We start from the raw sequence: 13,607 nt of genomic DNA on the forward strand, positions 1-13,607 counted from the left end.
CGACCGTGTGTGGGGCCCATCTGACTTTTTTCCGTCAGAGTTTAGAAATAGAACACGTGTGAGTTTTTTTTTTTTTCAATTTTTTTAAACTCGACGGAAAAAAGTCAGATGGGGCCCACACACACGGTCGGAATATCCGATGAAAAAATTCTGTGACTTTTTCCCATCGGAAATTCCGATCATGTGTACAAGGCATAAGTCTAGTTGTGTTTGGTTGGTCCTTCACTCCCCTCCTTTCTAAAGATCAAGGATTCCCACAAACTGTCTTCGGCTCAATTAATTAACCACTTGCTTACTGGGCACATATACCCCCCTCCTGCCCAGGTGAAATTTCAGCTTCCGGCACTGCGTCGCTTTAACTGACAATTGCGCGGTCGTGCGACATGGCTCCCAAACAAAATTGACGCCCTTTTTTTCCCCACAAATAGAGCTTTCTTTTGGTGGTATTTGATCACCTCTGCGGTTTTTATTTTTTGCGCTATAAACAAAAAAAGCAACAATTTTGAAAAAATATATTTCTCTTATCGTCCATGGACGGACACAGCTCCTTAAATCTTGACAAGTGGGTTATGTTCCCTGTTTACAGGAGAGGACTAGGCAGAAACATGTTAAATAGTTAAATACATGTTACATTAACAGAGTTGAACAGCCCCGCCCAGGGGGCGGTCCCTCCAGACATAACCCTCCTCACTGCAGCTTGCAGCCTCAGTTTCGTTCTGCCTAGCAAAGGAGAAGGACGTATGGCTCCCTTTGGGCCCAGCGCCCTGAGGAGAAATTTTATTTTATTTTACTCCTGGCGGTCTCGTCGACCACCATTTCTCGGTGGATCGGGCAGGCCGTCATACAGGCCTATGCTCCTAAGGGCGGGCCCCCCTTTTCCGGTCACGGCACTTTCGACCAGGGCAATTGGTGCTTCCTGGGTTTTTTTTTTTTTTTTTTCCCGACATCATGCGTCGGTCTCACAGGTGTGCGAGGCGGCGATTTGCTCGTCCGTTCACGCTTTTTCCAGAATTTACATGGTTGCTGTGAGTGCATCTTATGATGTTTTTTTCAGCCGCTAGTTTTTGCCGGCGGCTGTTTAAAGTTGCACCTCCTCCGTTGAGGAGCTCTGCTTGTTTTGGGGTGAAGTTAAAATTGTTTTTACTGATATATTTCCCACCCCTCGTTTTTTGACACTGCTTGGGGACGTCCCACTTGTCAAGATTTAAGGAGCTGTGTCCGTCCATGGACGATAAGAGAAAATAGGATTTTTTGTACTCACCGTAAAATCCTTTTCTCTGAAGTCCATGGACGGACACAGCTCCCACCCCTCCTTTTTAGGTTTGTACTGCTTGTTACGAACTGAGGCTGCAAGCTGCAGTGAGGAGGGTTATGTCTGGAGGGACCGCCCCCTGGGCGGGGCTGTTCAACTCTGTTAATGTAACATGTATTTAACTATTTAACATGTTTCTGCCTAGTCCTCTCCTGTAAACAGGGAACATAACCCACTTGTCAAGATTTAAGGAGCTGTGTCCGTCCATGGACTTCAGAGAAAAGGATTTTACGGTGAGTACAAAAAATCCTATTTTTTTTTCCTGTTGCTATAATAAATGGCACAATTAACCAGTTAAGCCCCGGACCAATATGCAGCCTAAAGACCCAAGGTGTTTTTACAGTTCGGGGACTGCGTCGCTTTAACAGACAATTGCGCGGTCGTGCGATGTGGCTCCCAAACAAAATTGGCGTCCTTTTTTCCCCACAAATAGAGCTTTCTTTTGGTGGTATTTGATCACATCTGCGGTTTTTAGTTTTTGCGCTATAAACAAAAATAGAGCGACAATTTTGAAAAAAAATGCAATATTTTTTACTTTTTGCTGTAATAAATATCCCCCAAAAACATATATAAAAACATTTTTTTTCCTCAGTTTAGGCCGATACGTATTCTTCTACCTATTTTTAGTAAAAAAAAAATCGCAATAAGCGTTTATCGATTGGTTTGCGCAAAATTTATAGAGTTTACAAAATAGGGGATAGTTTTATTGCATTTTTATTAATTTTTTTTTTTTTTACTACTAATGGCGGCGATCAGCAATTTTTTTCGTGACTGCGACATTATGGCGGACACTTCGGACAATTTTGACACATTTTTGGGACCATTGTCATTTTCACAGCAAAAAATGCATTTAAATTGCATTCTTTATTGTGAAAATGACAGTTGCAGTTTGGGAGTTAACCACAGGTGGCGCTGTAGGAGTTAGGGTGCACCTAGTGTGTGTTTACAACTGTAGGGGGGTGTGGCTGTAGGAATGACGTCATCGATTGTGTCTCCCTATAAAGGGGATGACACGATCGATGCGCCGCCATAGTGAAGCATGGGGAATCCGTGTTTACATACGGCTCTCCCCGTTCTTCAGCTCCGGGGAGCGATCGCGACGGAGCGGCTATAAACAAATAGCCGCGCCGTGGTCCCGGATCGCTCCCCGAGCGGACCCGACCTCCGCATGTAGCGGGGGGGGTCCCGATCGGACCCCCCACCCGCTAATAGGCAAGGACGTACATGTACGCCCATGTGCCTGTACGTGCCATATTGTGGACGTATATGTACATGCGGGGGTCGGGAACTGGTTAAAAAATAAAAAAAATATCTCAGTTTAGGTCGATACGTATTCTTCTACATATTTTTGGTAAAAAAAAAAAAAAAAAAAATAATCGCAATAAAGCGCTTACAAAATATGGGACAGAATTATTATTATTATTATTTTTTTTACTAGTAATGGCGGCGATCTGCGATTTTTTATTGGGACTGCGACATTATGGCGGACACATCAGACACTTTTTTGGCGCCATTCACATTTACACAGCGATCAGTGCTATAAATATGCACTAATTACTGTATAAATGTGACTGGCATTGAAGGGGTTAACACTAGGGTGTGAGGAAGGGGTTAAATGTGTACCTGTATTGTGTTCTAACTGTGGGGGGAGGGGATGACTGGGGGAGGTGACCGATGCTGTGTCCCTATGTACAAGGGACACAGCATCGGTCTCCTCTCTCCCCTGACAGGACGTGGAGCTCTGTGTTTACACACAGAGCTCCACGTCCCTGCTCTGTCATTACTGATCGCAGGTACCTGGTGGACATCGCGACCGCCAGGCACGCGCATCAGCATCTCGGGGACGCGCCGCTCGCGCGCCCCCCAGTGGCCGGAGGAATCCAGGATGTCATATGACGTCCTGTTGGATTTTCAGAGCCACAATGAAGCCGTCATTTTACAATGGCCCGGGGCTCAGGTGGTTAAAGGCTTCTGTCAACCATTTCTTATGGTAACCTCCCTTCTGAAAGCTTTTTTTAGAACAATTTCTTCCTGTTCGCAATCTTCCCTGTTGGTGCAGATCTCACGCGCCCTTAGATATTGCCCAATGTGTATGTTTTTCGCTAGGGTTCGTGTATGGAAGCTCCCAGCGTGCAGAGAGGTGTCAGTGGATTTCCTGTATAGTTTGGTATTAACAGAGCCTTTGTTATCCAATGCGAGTGTCAAATCAAGGGAAGGGACTTGTTATTGGCCAGGGTGCCCATAAATGCATTCAATTCCAACTCACTGCTTGAAACAGAACACGAGTATGTCGTTGATGCAGTGCCGATCCGGACCTCCCTGGGGCCCTAAGCAAAATGACATGTCACATTAAAGTTGCTGGCACACTGCTAGGTGATTTGACAAAAGGGTTCAGTCAGATTGGTAGCAAATGCCCTTTACAGACAGAGACCATGGGCACCTTTAGTAGTGTAGGAAAGTCCTAGTGCCCAGCTGTCCTGGGGCTACTGAACCATCCATTTTAGACTGCTCTCACCCAGTCCTCTCAGACCTTCCCGACTCCAACACTCACCAGCCCACCGGGCTGTCCTGTCCTTGGAGATCTCCCGGACATGCTTACTGGCCCCTGCTGTCCTCACACCTGCTCCTGTGACCCTGGACAGGATGCCTCAAGCTTTCAGAGGATCCAGACCCAAACACCTAGACCCAAAAGGCACCCCCCCAGACTAGGGGTCTACCCTCAAGGGTCCACCAACAACCTCCTAGCACTCCATCTCCAACTTCCACCCAAACTCTCCTGCCCATCCAGGCTAACCCAGAGCGTGAGGGGGCCTGCCCCCGCTAATACATTTGTTGGAGATTGGTCAGGGAAGCTCCTCCTAAACCCCCCCCCCCCCCCCAAAGGTGCTGTCTGATGAATCATACCAAAACTCCCCGGTCACTCGCCCAACCCAGATTAAGACACAGGCTTGGCTGCCAGCCAAGTCTAAACATTTTACCTACCCCAACAAAAAACCTTAACACTACCTATTCCAGCACACTAGAGCAGGGGTCACCAAACTTTCTAAGCAAAAGGCCTGTTTACTGTCCTTCAGACTTCAGGAGGGCCAGACTAGGGCCGGTGGGAGTAAAAAATGCCCTGTCTTTGGTGTCAGTGGAAAGAATTCTGCCCTATCGTTGGTGTCAGTGTGAGAAATAGTGGCCCATCATTGGTAGGAATAGTGGCCCATCATTGGTGTCAGTGGAAGGAATAGTAGCCCATCATTGGTGTCAATTGAAGTTATTGTGCCATTTTGATAGTGCTTCATATGCCCCATTGTTGGTGTCAGTGGATGGAATGGTGCCCCAGGGGCCAGATAAAAGGCAAGCAAAGGGCCACATCTGGCCCCAGTTTGGAGACCTCTGCACTAGAGGATGCTGCAGGTATAATATGTAAGGGCCAGCTATGATACCTCTCCCTTTCTCCTTGTGCCCAGCTAGGATTGAGGACAGACCTGCATAATGTATCATCTGTTTTTTTTATTTATTTTTTTAACATTCAAACATCTCTGCTTTTTTAATTTCTGTATGCTCTGTGATATTTTAGGATTTTTATGTTAGTGTTCTACTTTCTTTGTAAATGAATTAGACATTTGAGCATTGTGTTTATTTTTATAGTGTATATCGTTTATAAATTATCACCATTAATATTATCCGAGCTTTGAGCCAATTATAGGAACAGACAAGAGAATACATATTTATAAATTTAAATAGTGGGAAGCGAAAACCAACTCCCCCATTTATAATCAGGATCAGCAATAAATACAGCTGACAGGGTTTCTAGGCTTTACCTACTCAAGTGTTTTTTTTTGTCTGTGCTGCTGTTGGAGGAGTGTTCTGTAAATCTGTTTACCCGAGCTCTGATAAGCAGTAAATAAAACAAGACGGGGGCTCCAATCCCCCCTCACTCTATCCAAAGCTTAACAAAACAGCTGGACATACACAAATCATATTTAAAACCAACATATTGCAGTTTACCCGTCCATAGAGGAGGTGGCTGCATTTGTTTTTTAGGCTTTTTATCTGGCAATTTAGATTCACTTTAAAAAAACAAAAAAACAAAAAACAAAAACACTCTTCCTGACCCTGTGGGCGAGATTCACTATATAATTTTTTTTTATATCGGTCACTCTGGTGTATGGAACTAATCAGCTTCTAACTTCAGGTTGTTCAAGTAAAGTTGAACTCCATCTTTTGAACTACAGTATTTCCCCCACTAACATGCGAGGCCACTGGATGTGCGATAACTATGTAGCTGCATCTACACACAGCATACCATACAGCGTTCCAGGTTTGAGCCAAAACTTTCAGTCTCATACCAGGAACACAGAGTATTACAGCGGCACTCATTTACAGAAAATAGTGTCAGAGAGGCGAGCTGATGTCACAACCTCTGACTGAAAGGATGCTTTGTATTTATTAACAGAATACACCGCTTTCTGTAAATGGCTGAGTGCCGCTGTGATAGACTGTTCTGGAAGTCATGGCTCAAACTTAGAACTCAGTGCGTCCCATGTTGGATTGATGGCAATAGTAGTTTACACAAGGAAGATAGAAATTTATGAATATTCCTTTTCAGCTTACAGGAAGTGACAAAAACACTGCACTTGTGGCAAGATCAACATGCTCTGTACTTGCTGAAAGTGTTCTTAGCCTGAAAACAACAAAACTAATGCAGCCATCACATCTAAAGCCTGGCATGCGCTACAATACATTTTCTAAATGATCTTGCATGAGGAGAACCAATAAAAAAAAGTTCTGTAACAAAACATAAAACAAAAAACATAAGAAAACAAAAAACAAAAAATATAACATAACAAAAAACAAAACAAAACACATAACATAACAAAACAAAAAAGGTATTTCACCTGTTTGATAGCTTCCACCAAAGTAACAGTTTTTCCAGTGCCTGGTGGTCCAAATAGGAGATAAGGTGCTGGTCTGGATATACCACTTACAATTTGTTTAACAGCCATGTATTGCTCTGGATTAGACTCAAGATTCCGGTCGTACAGACTAGACAAGAAAAAAAGTACATACAATATAAGGCGGCACAGGTATATTCACAGAAAAGCCATACAATGCTTATACTGAAATCAGGTGATGAATATTAGTGAAAACAACTTCGCAAACCCCGCATTCAGACATAACTGAAGTCACATACAAGGCCTACTAGGCCTTAGATGGCCTTAGTTGCCACCTAAGGCCATTTATACACAAGGAAAAAAGGCAAGCCGTTTTAAGTTTGATTAATTAGGCTCCAGAAATGTCAGCAAATTTTATAACACATACTTATGCCGCATACACATGATCCATTTTTTGGCATAAAAAAAAAAAAAAAAAAACGTAGTTTTTAAAAAATGTCATTTAAAATGATCGTGTGGGCTTCACATTTTTCGGGTTGTAGAAAATGATCGTGTGTGGGCTAAAACTACATTAAAAACCTGTGCATGCTCAGAAGCAAGTTATGAGATGGGATCGCTCGTTCTGGTAAAACTACCATTCGTAATTAAGCACAGTCATCACGCTGTAACAGACAGAAAAGCGTGAATCGTCTTTTACTAACACGGAATCAGCTAAAGCAGCCCCAAGGGTGGCGTCATCCGAATGGAACTTCCCCTTTATAGTGCCGTCATACGTGTTGTACGTCACCGCGCTTTGCTAGAGCATTTTTTTAAAACGATGGTGTGTGGGCAACGTCGTTTTAATGATGAAGTTGGGAAAAATGTTTTTTCTACATGCTGAAAAATTATCGTGTGTACGCGGCATTACATTTGTAGCAAACTTACTAGGTACATTTAGTCTAGCTCCCCTGTAATCAGTGGAGCAGGGGTTGATTGTTCTGGACTACACAGTGACCAACAGGCTGCTGCTCCAATTACTTACTCCTGTATTCTAGAATCATAGTGGGAGGAAGAACAGAGTGGGCAACCTGAATATTTTACTTAGAATCCAGTCAATCCCGGGGAGGTGTGCCCAGTAGGTGGCTGGAAATGCCCATAAATAGTCCAAGGCTTGAGGCAGAAGGGAGAGTTCCTGGGTCCAGTTCCTGCTGGAGGAGACACCTGCCTGTGAAGGCGTTCTGCCCATGGGGCAGGATTACTTGAGGTGCAACCTAAAGCACATTAAACTGAAGCTTTAGCTGTGGGGTGGGGGGGGGGGGGGGGGTTACTCACAAATCCTAGCCCTGGAGCCTATTTAGGTTTGGAGAAGCTCACTGGAGAGTACCAGAAGTTGTGGGGGAAAAAAAAAAAAAAAAAAAAGTGTCCAGCTGCCTATTGGCAGTGCGAGTCTGTCTCCCTCACTGACGAGATCCCGGTAGATATCAGAAGGAGGCAACTGATGATCCTGTGGCGTGTGAGTAGATGGTTCTGGAAGTTAGTGACTGTGTTCAGTTTTTTGCCTTCTGGGAAAAAGGTCATCGCCACCTGTCAGTGGGACTTTGGTGCAGTCCAGTGAGATAGAGAAGAGTCCTCAAATAGTTCAGTTCACCAGTTTGGGCTGTTCCATGGTCCCTTCGCCCCATCCAAGTTTAATGTTCCAAGAAAAAACAAAAAAGAGACACCCCTAGACTGTTCTATCCAAGCCAGTGGAAGAGTGGAGAAAATGCTGTGTGCCTGGCCATGTGAACTTTAACTGGGAAAATCAATCAAGTTCGCTTGAACTTACGGTGTGCACTACACGTTTATACATAAAAAATGTATCACAACCAAAGAGGTCTCTGAAAACCTTCCTATTGTCTTTAACTCCTTGGGGGGGAAAAAAAAAAATCACAGTGTGCTACCTGGCATGGAAGTGTGGCTCATCTGCTTACAGCCAGCTGAATATCTGCCTTGTAGAGGCATTGCTGCCTGTGACTGTCTTGAGATCTGGAGTGAGTTTTGGTGATGTCACTACTTTGATATTCACCGTTTTCCATGCTGGAGAGGAAGTTGTACCCAAGGAACTGCATGCATCTCGCTGCTTCTGCTTAATAAAGGCCTCATGCACACTGGACATTTTTTGCAGCTGCTTCTAGGGGCATCAGGTGTTTTTCTCCTGCCTCTGGGACTTTCTGAAAAGGCCTTTTACTTCAGGACATTGAAAATGGAGGACAGCAATATTGTCTAAGAGTTCAAATTACCACAGACTAAAAAGACATGTGCTTTATGTATTGTTAAAAGGATTGCAGGATGAAAACTTTCTATCACAGTCATGCGTTTAATAAGATTTACCTTAGACTGTCTGTGCTCACAATGCATTTCTTGTTTGAATATGTGGGGAACAGGGCATCTTTCAACATTTTCTGTTCTGCCAGGTCAACGGCTCTGTGATGAATCTTCAGTGGCAAGCGGTTAAAGGTAAACGTAACATCAAAGAGCATCCCATTTACAAATCTATTCACAAGTCTAATAAGGAAAAAAAAAAAAAAAGCAATACAGTGCTCATTAGCAACAGAACATGTAGATTTCCAGGGCGAATTTCAATATCACACTATCCAGCCTATTTCTTTAAACATATGAATCGAGGATGTCACTGTTAAAGCATCTGAGGAATTGCAGAGTCCATTAACCTTGAGCCCAGTGATGGTTCTACTGCTTTTTTTTTTTTTTTTTTTTTTAAAGCCCATGGCGTGTGAACACACCCAAAAACTCCCCCTGGTGCAGAAAAAATGTGCACACACATAAAGAGTGTTCACAAAAACGTGCAGACGGGTGCAACGTCAAGTGGTCCTCCTGTGAAGAGGGACCCAAATCCTGATCCCCCAGGGCGTTAGGCTCCAGACAGGGACTGAGGTACTGTGGTCCGAGCAACCAAAGCCGACACGGACCCAACTTCCTCGGAGGGACTGCCGAAACAGAACCCTCCCAGTACTAGGTGGGGCTCCCCCGAAGGGAGACCCCATGAGAGCAGGCGAACTAAGCCAAAAGACAAAAATGTGACAAACATAGGCTTAAATTAAATAAAGTGGGGGAAAGGGATAGTGAAGAGGAGAGTGAAAGAAGTGATCATTGTGTTCAACAATGACCAGGCCCTCCGGCCAAAAATAAAAAAATCCTCCGGTCCTAGCCAAAAGGCCCCGGCCCAGGAGGCAGGTGCTAAAAAAAGCGTGCATCTGGTGCAGTGACCGTGGCTTCTTATCAATGTGTCCCTCACACACAGTGATCTTCAGACACCCCTGGACTGCCACTCCAGGGGCACATGCACCATAGGCTTTTTGTTCCATATCCGACCCACCGACCGGCCAGTGCAGCCCTCCACCCCTGCCAGCTAGAGAGCCCTTCAAGGTTTTCTTGGGGAGAACTGCCACGCCAGTTAGCAACCTCCACCAATACTAGCCCCTCCAGACCCTCCGTCAACCCGGCGGATTTGCATGGTCCTATCCCGTTCCACCACACAGGGCATTACCAGCTCCTCCTACCGGATCGCTGACAGAGATAGCACTTACATCAGCCAGCCAGAAGGCCAGACTAGAACTCGGCAAAAAGACCAAGACCAAACGCAGCACCCATCCTCACCAGGAGCACCCTTCCAGATGGCTCAGACTCAACCATGGGCCGGCCCCCAGTATCTGTCGGGCAGCACAGTGTAGTCCCTGCTGAAACCATCCTTCCAGGTGCAATGACGTCATTGGATTGCATCCACCCTCCCCATGTAGGAGGTGCTTCAGCGCTCCGCTGACAACTGATAAGGACAGATATCACACCCAGTCCCAGCCAAAAGGCAGAGAAGCGACAGGGAAGACACCACGATCAGCACGACCAGAGTGCAATGGCCGAGCCTCGCCCTGGGAGAACCACCTTCATGATCATGGTGTCTCCCCTGCCAGGTAAGTGATGGTTCTACTGCTTGTCTGACCAACTTAGTTGTGCGGTCGCATTCCCCTGAGGTGAGTGCAATCACATGGGGGGGGCTGGGTGAGCACGTGTGTGAAGTCACTGAAAGCTGCAATTTTGAAGCACCATCACAAGTCACTGAGAAATTGCTTTTGGTGCACTTGCATCAATTGATCGTTTTAAAGGGCTAAATAATAGGTTTATCACTGATGACATTTTTACTTATGTGTAATATTTAGTGATTATTAGTTGTTCACGTTTCACATTTTGCACATTACCGATATCATCACTTACTTTATATATTTGCACTCTATGGATTGGAATCATGTTTGAATAATAATTATGAAATATTGATGTAGAGTCAATTGTACATTGTGGCACTAGAATTTAATTTTATACATCAATACCGATATTATCACTTGTATTTGCACTTTATGGATCGGAATCATGTTTGAACATTACGTAGTATTGACAGAGATACATTTGTTTACACAACGCGGCACAGTACCACTTTACCAATTTTAAATCAAGTAAACTGAATACAATTATTTCAAATCATACTTAGGTGTCCGTTTATGAAGCAGTGGAGAGCAGTGATCCCAAGGATCACCACTGATCACAGCCCATAAACAGTTTATGAAACAGAGATAATCGGGGGGAGAAGGGTTTGAATTTGTTCTCCCGACGATTTTCTCCAAACACAGAGAAGTCTCATAGACTGACAGTAACAGGCAGTTCATGAAGCTGTGATCTGAGAGCTTCACTGGCGATCTGTGTCAGAATTCACACTCCCCGATTCACCATCTCAGAGCTGGTGAAGCGGGAAGTGAAGAGGGAATCCCGGGGGTTCTGAGGAGGAAGGAGGAAGATTTTTAACTTCCTTCTGCCTCGTTCTGACCCCCCAACACTGTAACCATGTCCGTATGTATGTATGTATGTATGTATGTATGTATGTATGTATGTATGTATGTATAAACTGACATTTCTGGTACTGTAATCTTAAAGTCTTACGAGATTCCAGTATTAGGGTCCGTTCTCCAATGTTTGAACAGTTGGTAGATCACTTCACTCCTCCAAGGGGGAAGCGATCTACTCTGCTTCATAAACTGGCACACAGAGGAGAAAAATCTCCTCCGTGAATGCCGGAGAACGAAGCAGTGAAAAGATTTCACTGCTTCATAAAAGGACACCTAAAAACGTATTTGGTAAATGAACTCAAAAAAAATAAAAAATAAAAACCACACATAAAAAAGTTCAATACCTCAACAGCTTGAGCGAAGATTTACATAAACAATTTAAAAAGTCACTCATCACTTATCCACTTAGGGTTCTGAAATTTCAGACAAATGTAGCATGCAAGAAGAAGATTCTGCTGTCACACACACACACACACACACACACACAGGTTTATAAAACGCATACATCACTACATAAAGATGCATGCATTTTTAATGCAAAGATATGAATGCCAACAAAGTATAAATTAAGTTAGTCTATATTAAAATACAAAAAGGGAAATACTTACTGATGGGAAAATCCAAGTCTGATTCTCTCCAATTCAACACCATGCACATAACCTTTATAAGAAACTTTTTCAGGCGTCTCTGGCTCTTGAGACAAACTCACAAAAAGGTGGTCTCCCTTTAATACTGAAGGTCTGTTTTCAGCCACACCAGGGACCTATGGCAGGGAATAGAATCAACATTTTTAACCTTTTCGGCTTAAATGAGCCATTTGCACATACAAAAAAATATTTAAATCACACCCAATGCCAATTCTGCTGGATGAATAAACAATGAACACATGTTATTCCCATATACAGTTTGTCATTTCACAGGTGGAGGAGCAAAATGTTAACCATACTACATTTTTAAAAGAGAAACTATAGAGGCCATTATTGTGGATCTTCTAAAAAATGGATAGTTGTCTGGTTGTCTCTGATTTTAGTACCATGAGTCACTAACTAAACGCAAACATGAAGCATGCAAAAAGTGGTATACCCAAGCTGCACGATTCTTATTGGTTAGTCAAGAGTACTGAACCAGTGCATCATCCTGACAATAACATATATGTGTGTGTCATATGTGTGCGATGCGTATATATTATACACACACACATATACAGCCCTCAAAATTTCCACTCGCCTACTAGCATTTGGCGAGTGGATTTAAGCTGGGGGCGAGTGATGACAGGGCTGCATGACCAATCTCCCTCCAATCTGTGCCTACACACTTAGAGTCCCGATGAGATTGGCGGCCGAAGAGGAAAGGTGCATGCTTGGGAAAAGTAGTCTGGTGAGTCGCGCACAGGCAGAGCAGTACACAGGTGCTCTCCTTACAATCCTTATTAAGCCATGGGACCTAACAGTATGACCTCTCTGAGCCTGCCCCCCTCCCCCCGACCAATGTAGCTGGAGAGCAGGAAGTAATGAGTGAGGTGGAGGATTGCGAAAATTACCACTCCGGTGCATCGCTCACTGAAAGTTGCCCTGACATGAAAGCGGCAGCCTTCCAGTTTGTGCAGTTTTCTTCTCCTTGTGCTCTATGTAAGTGTCCACCAGTTCAGCCTGAGCACTGTGAGCAGACTGGTCTCAATGTGTGCTGTGCGCTGTCAGTGTGCGCTGTGCTATGGTGTCAATGGCTGTGCAGTGGTGTGGATCTCAGCGCTGGATTGTACTCCCTCCCACTGTGCTGCAGCTCCTCTCCTCTCTGCCAGCCTGAATAAAAGGGGGAAGTGGGGACATGCAAGTGTGGAGCCGCACACACAGGCGAGAAAGAGAAAGAGAAAGAGAAAGAGAAAGAGAAAGAGAGAGAGTGAGAGAGAGAGAGAGAGAGAGGATGGGAGTTGCAGAGGAGACAGCAAGAGAATGGGGAAGAGACCCAGTTCTAGTGCCCTGTCCCTCTGGTCTGCCCCCAGTGCCCTGTCCATCTGGTCTGCCCCCAGTGCCCTGTCCCCCTGGTCTGCCCCCAGTGCAGTGTGTCCCCCTGGTCTGCCCCCAGTGCCCTGTTCCATTTTGTTAAATTTGTTGTTGGTAATATTTAATTGTGTAACTTGATTCTGCATAAAACATTTAACAGTGTCATTCTATGAGATAATCTACGAGGGCGTGTTTACAGGTGCAATTAGGCAGGGCAGTGTATGAATTAGGTGGGGCAACTGGTGGCGAGTAACTCTTGAGGCCTGGCTAGTGGCTCAGGACTTGAAATTTTGAGCCCTGTGTATATATATATCTATATCTATATCTATTTATCCTTTCACGTTTATATTTCCTGTTTGACAGGTTTGTTGTAATGTTTGCCTGTTGTGCACATTACTTCTATCCACATGATATGTCTGTACACACGATCCGAGAACTGTTGTTCTCTTATCTGGATGTCTGCTCTGCTTTGAGCTATACACCCACCTCTGGAGGAGGTACCTCGTTTATGTTAGTTTATTATAGAAACATTTTCTTGGTTTCT

At 44.4% G+C, this 13,607-nt stretch overlaps 1 protein-coding gene and 1 pseudogene across 2 annotated transcripts in view; both read right to left on the reverse strand.

Annotated features, from left to right (window-relative positions):
• Nucleotides 1-13,607, reverse strand: part of LOC120927052 (putative helicase MOV-10) — a 112,283-nt gene that overhangs the window by 39,662 nt on the left and 59,014 nt on the right. For both annotated transcript variants that reach the window (XM_040337482.1, XM_040337483.1), the window contains exons 8-10: nt 11,672-11,826; nt 8,545-8,718; nt 6,199-6,346 (exon numbers count right to left, since the gene is read on the reverse strand). In XM_040337482.1, coding sequence (XP_040193416.1) covers nt 6,199-6,346; nt 8,545-8,718; nt 11,672-11,826 — 477 coding nt within the window. The remainder of the gene's footprint in view (nt 1-6,198; nt 6,347-8,544; nt 8,719-11,671; nt 11,827-13,607) is intronic.
• Nucleotides 9,999-10,147, reverse strand: LOC120929839 (annotated as a pseudogene).

Source organism: Rana temporaria, chromosome 2, assembly GCF_905171775.1.
Source record: "Rana temporaria chromosome 2, aRanTem1.1, whole genome shotgun sequence".
Lineage (NCBI taxonomy): Eukaryota > Metazoa > Chordata > Amphibia > Anura > Ranidae > Rana > Rana temporaria.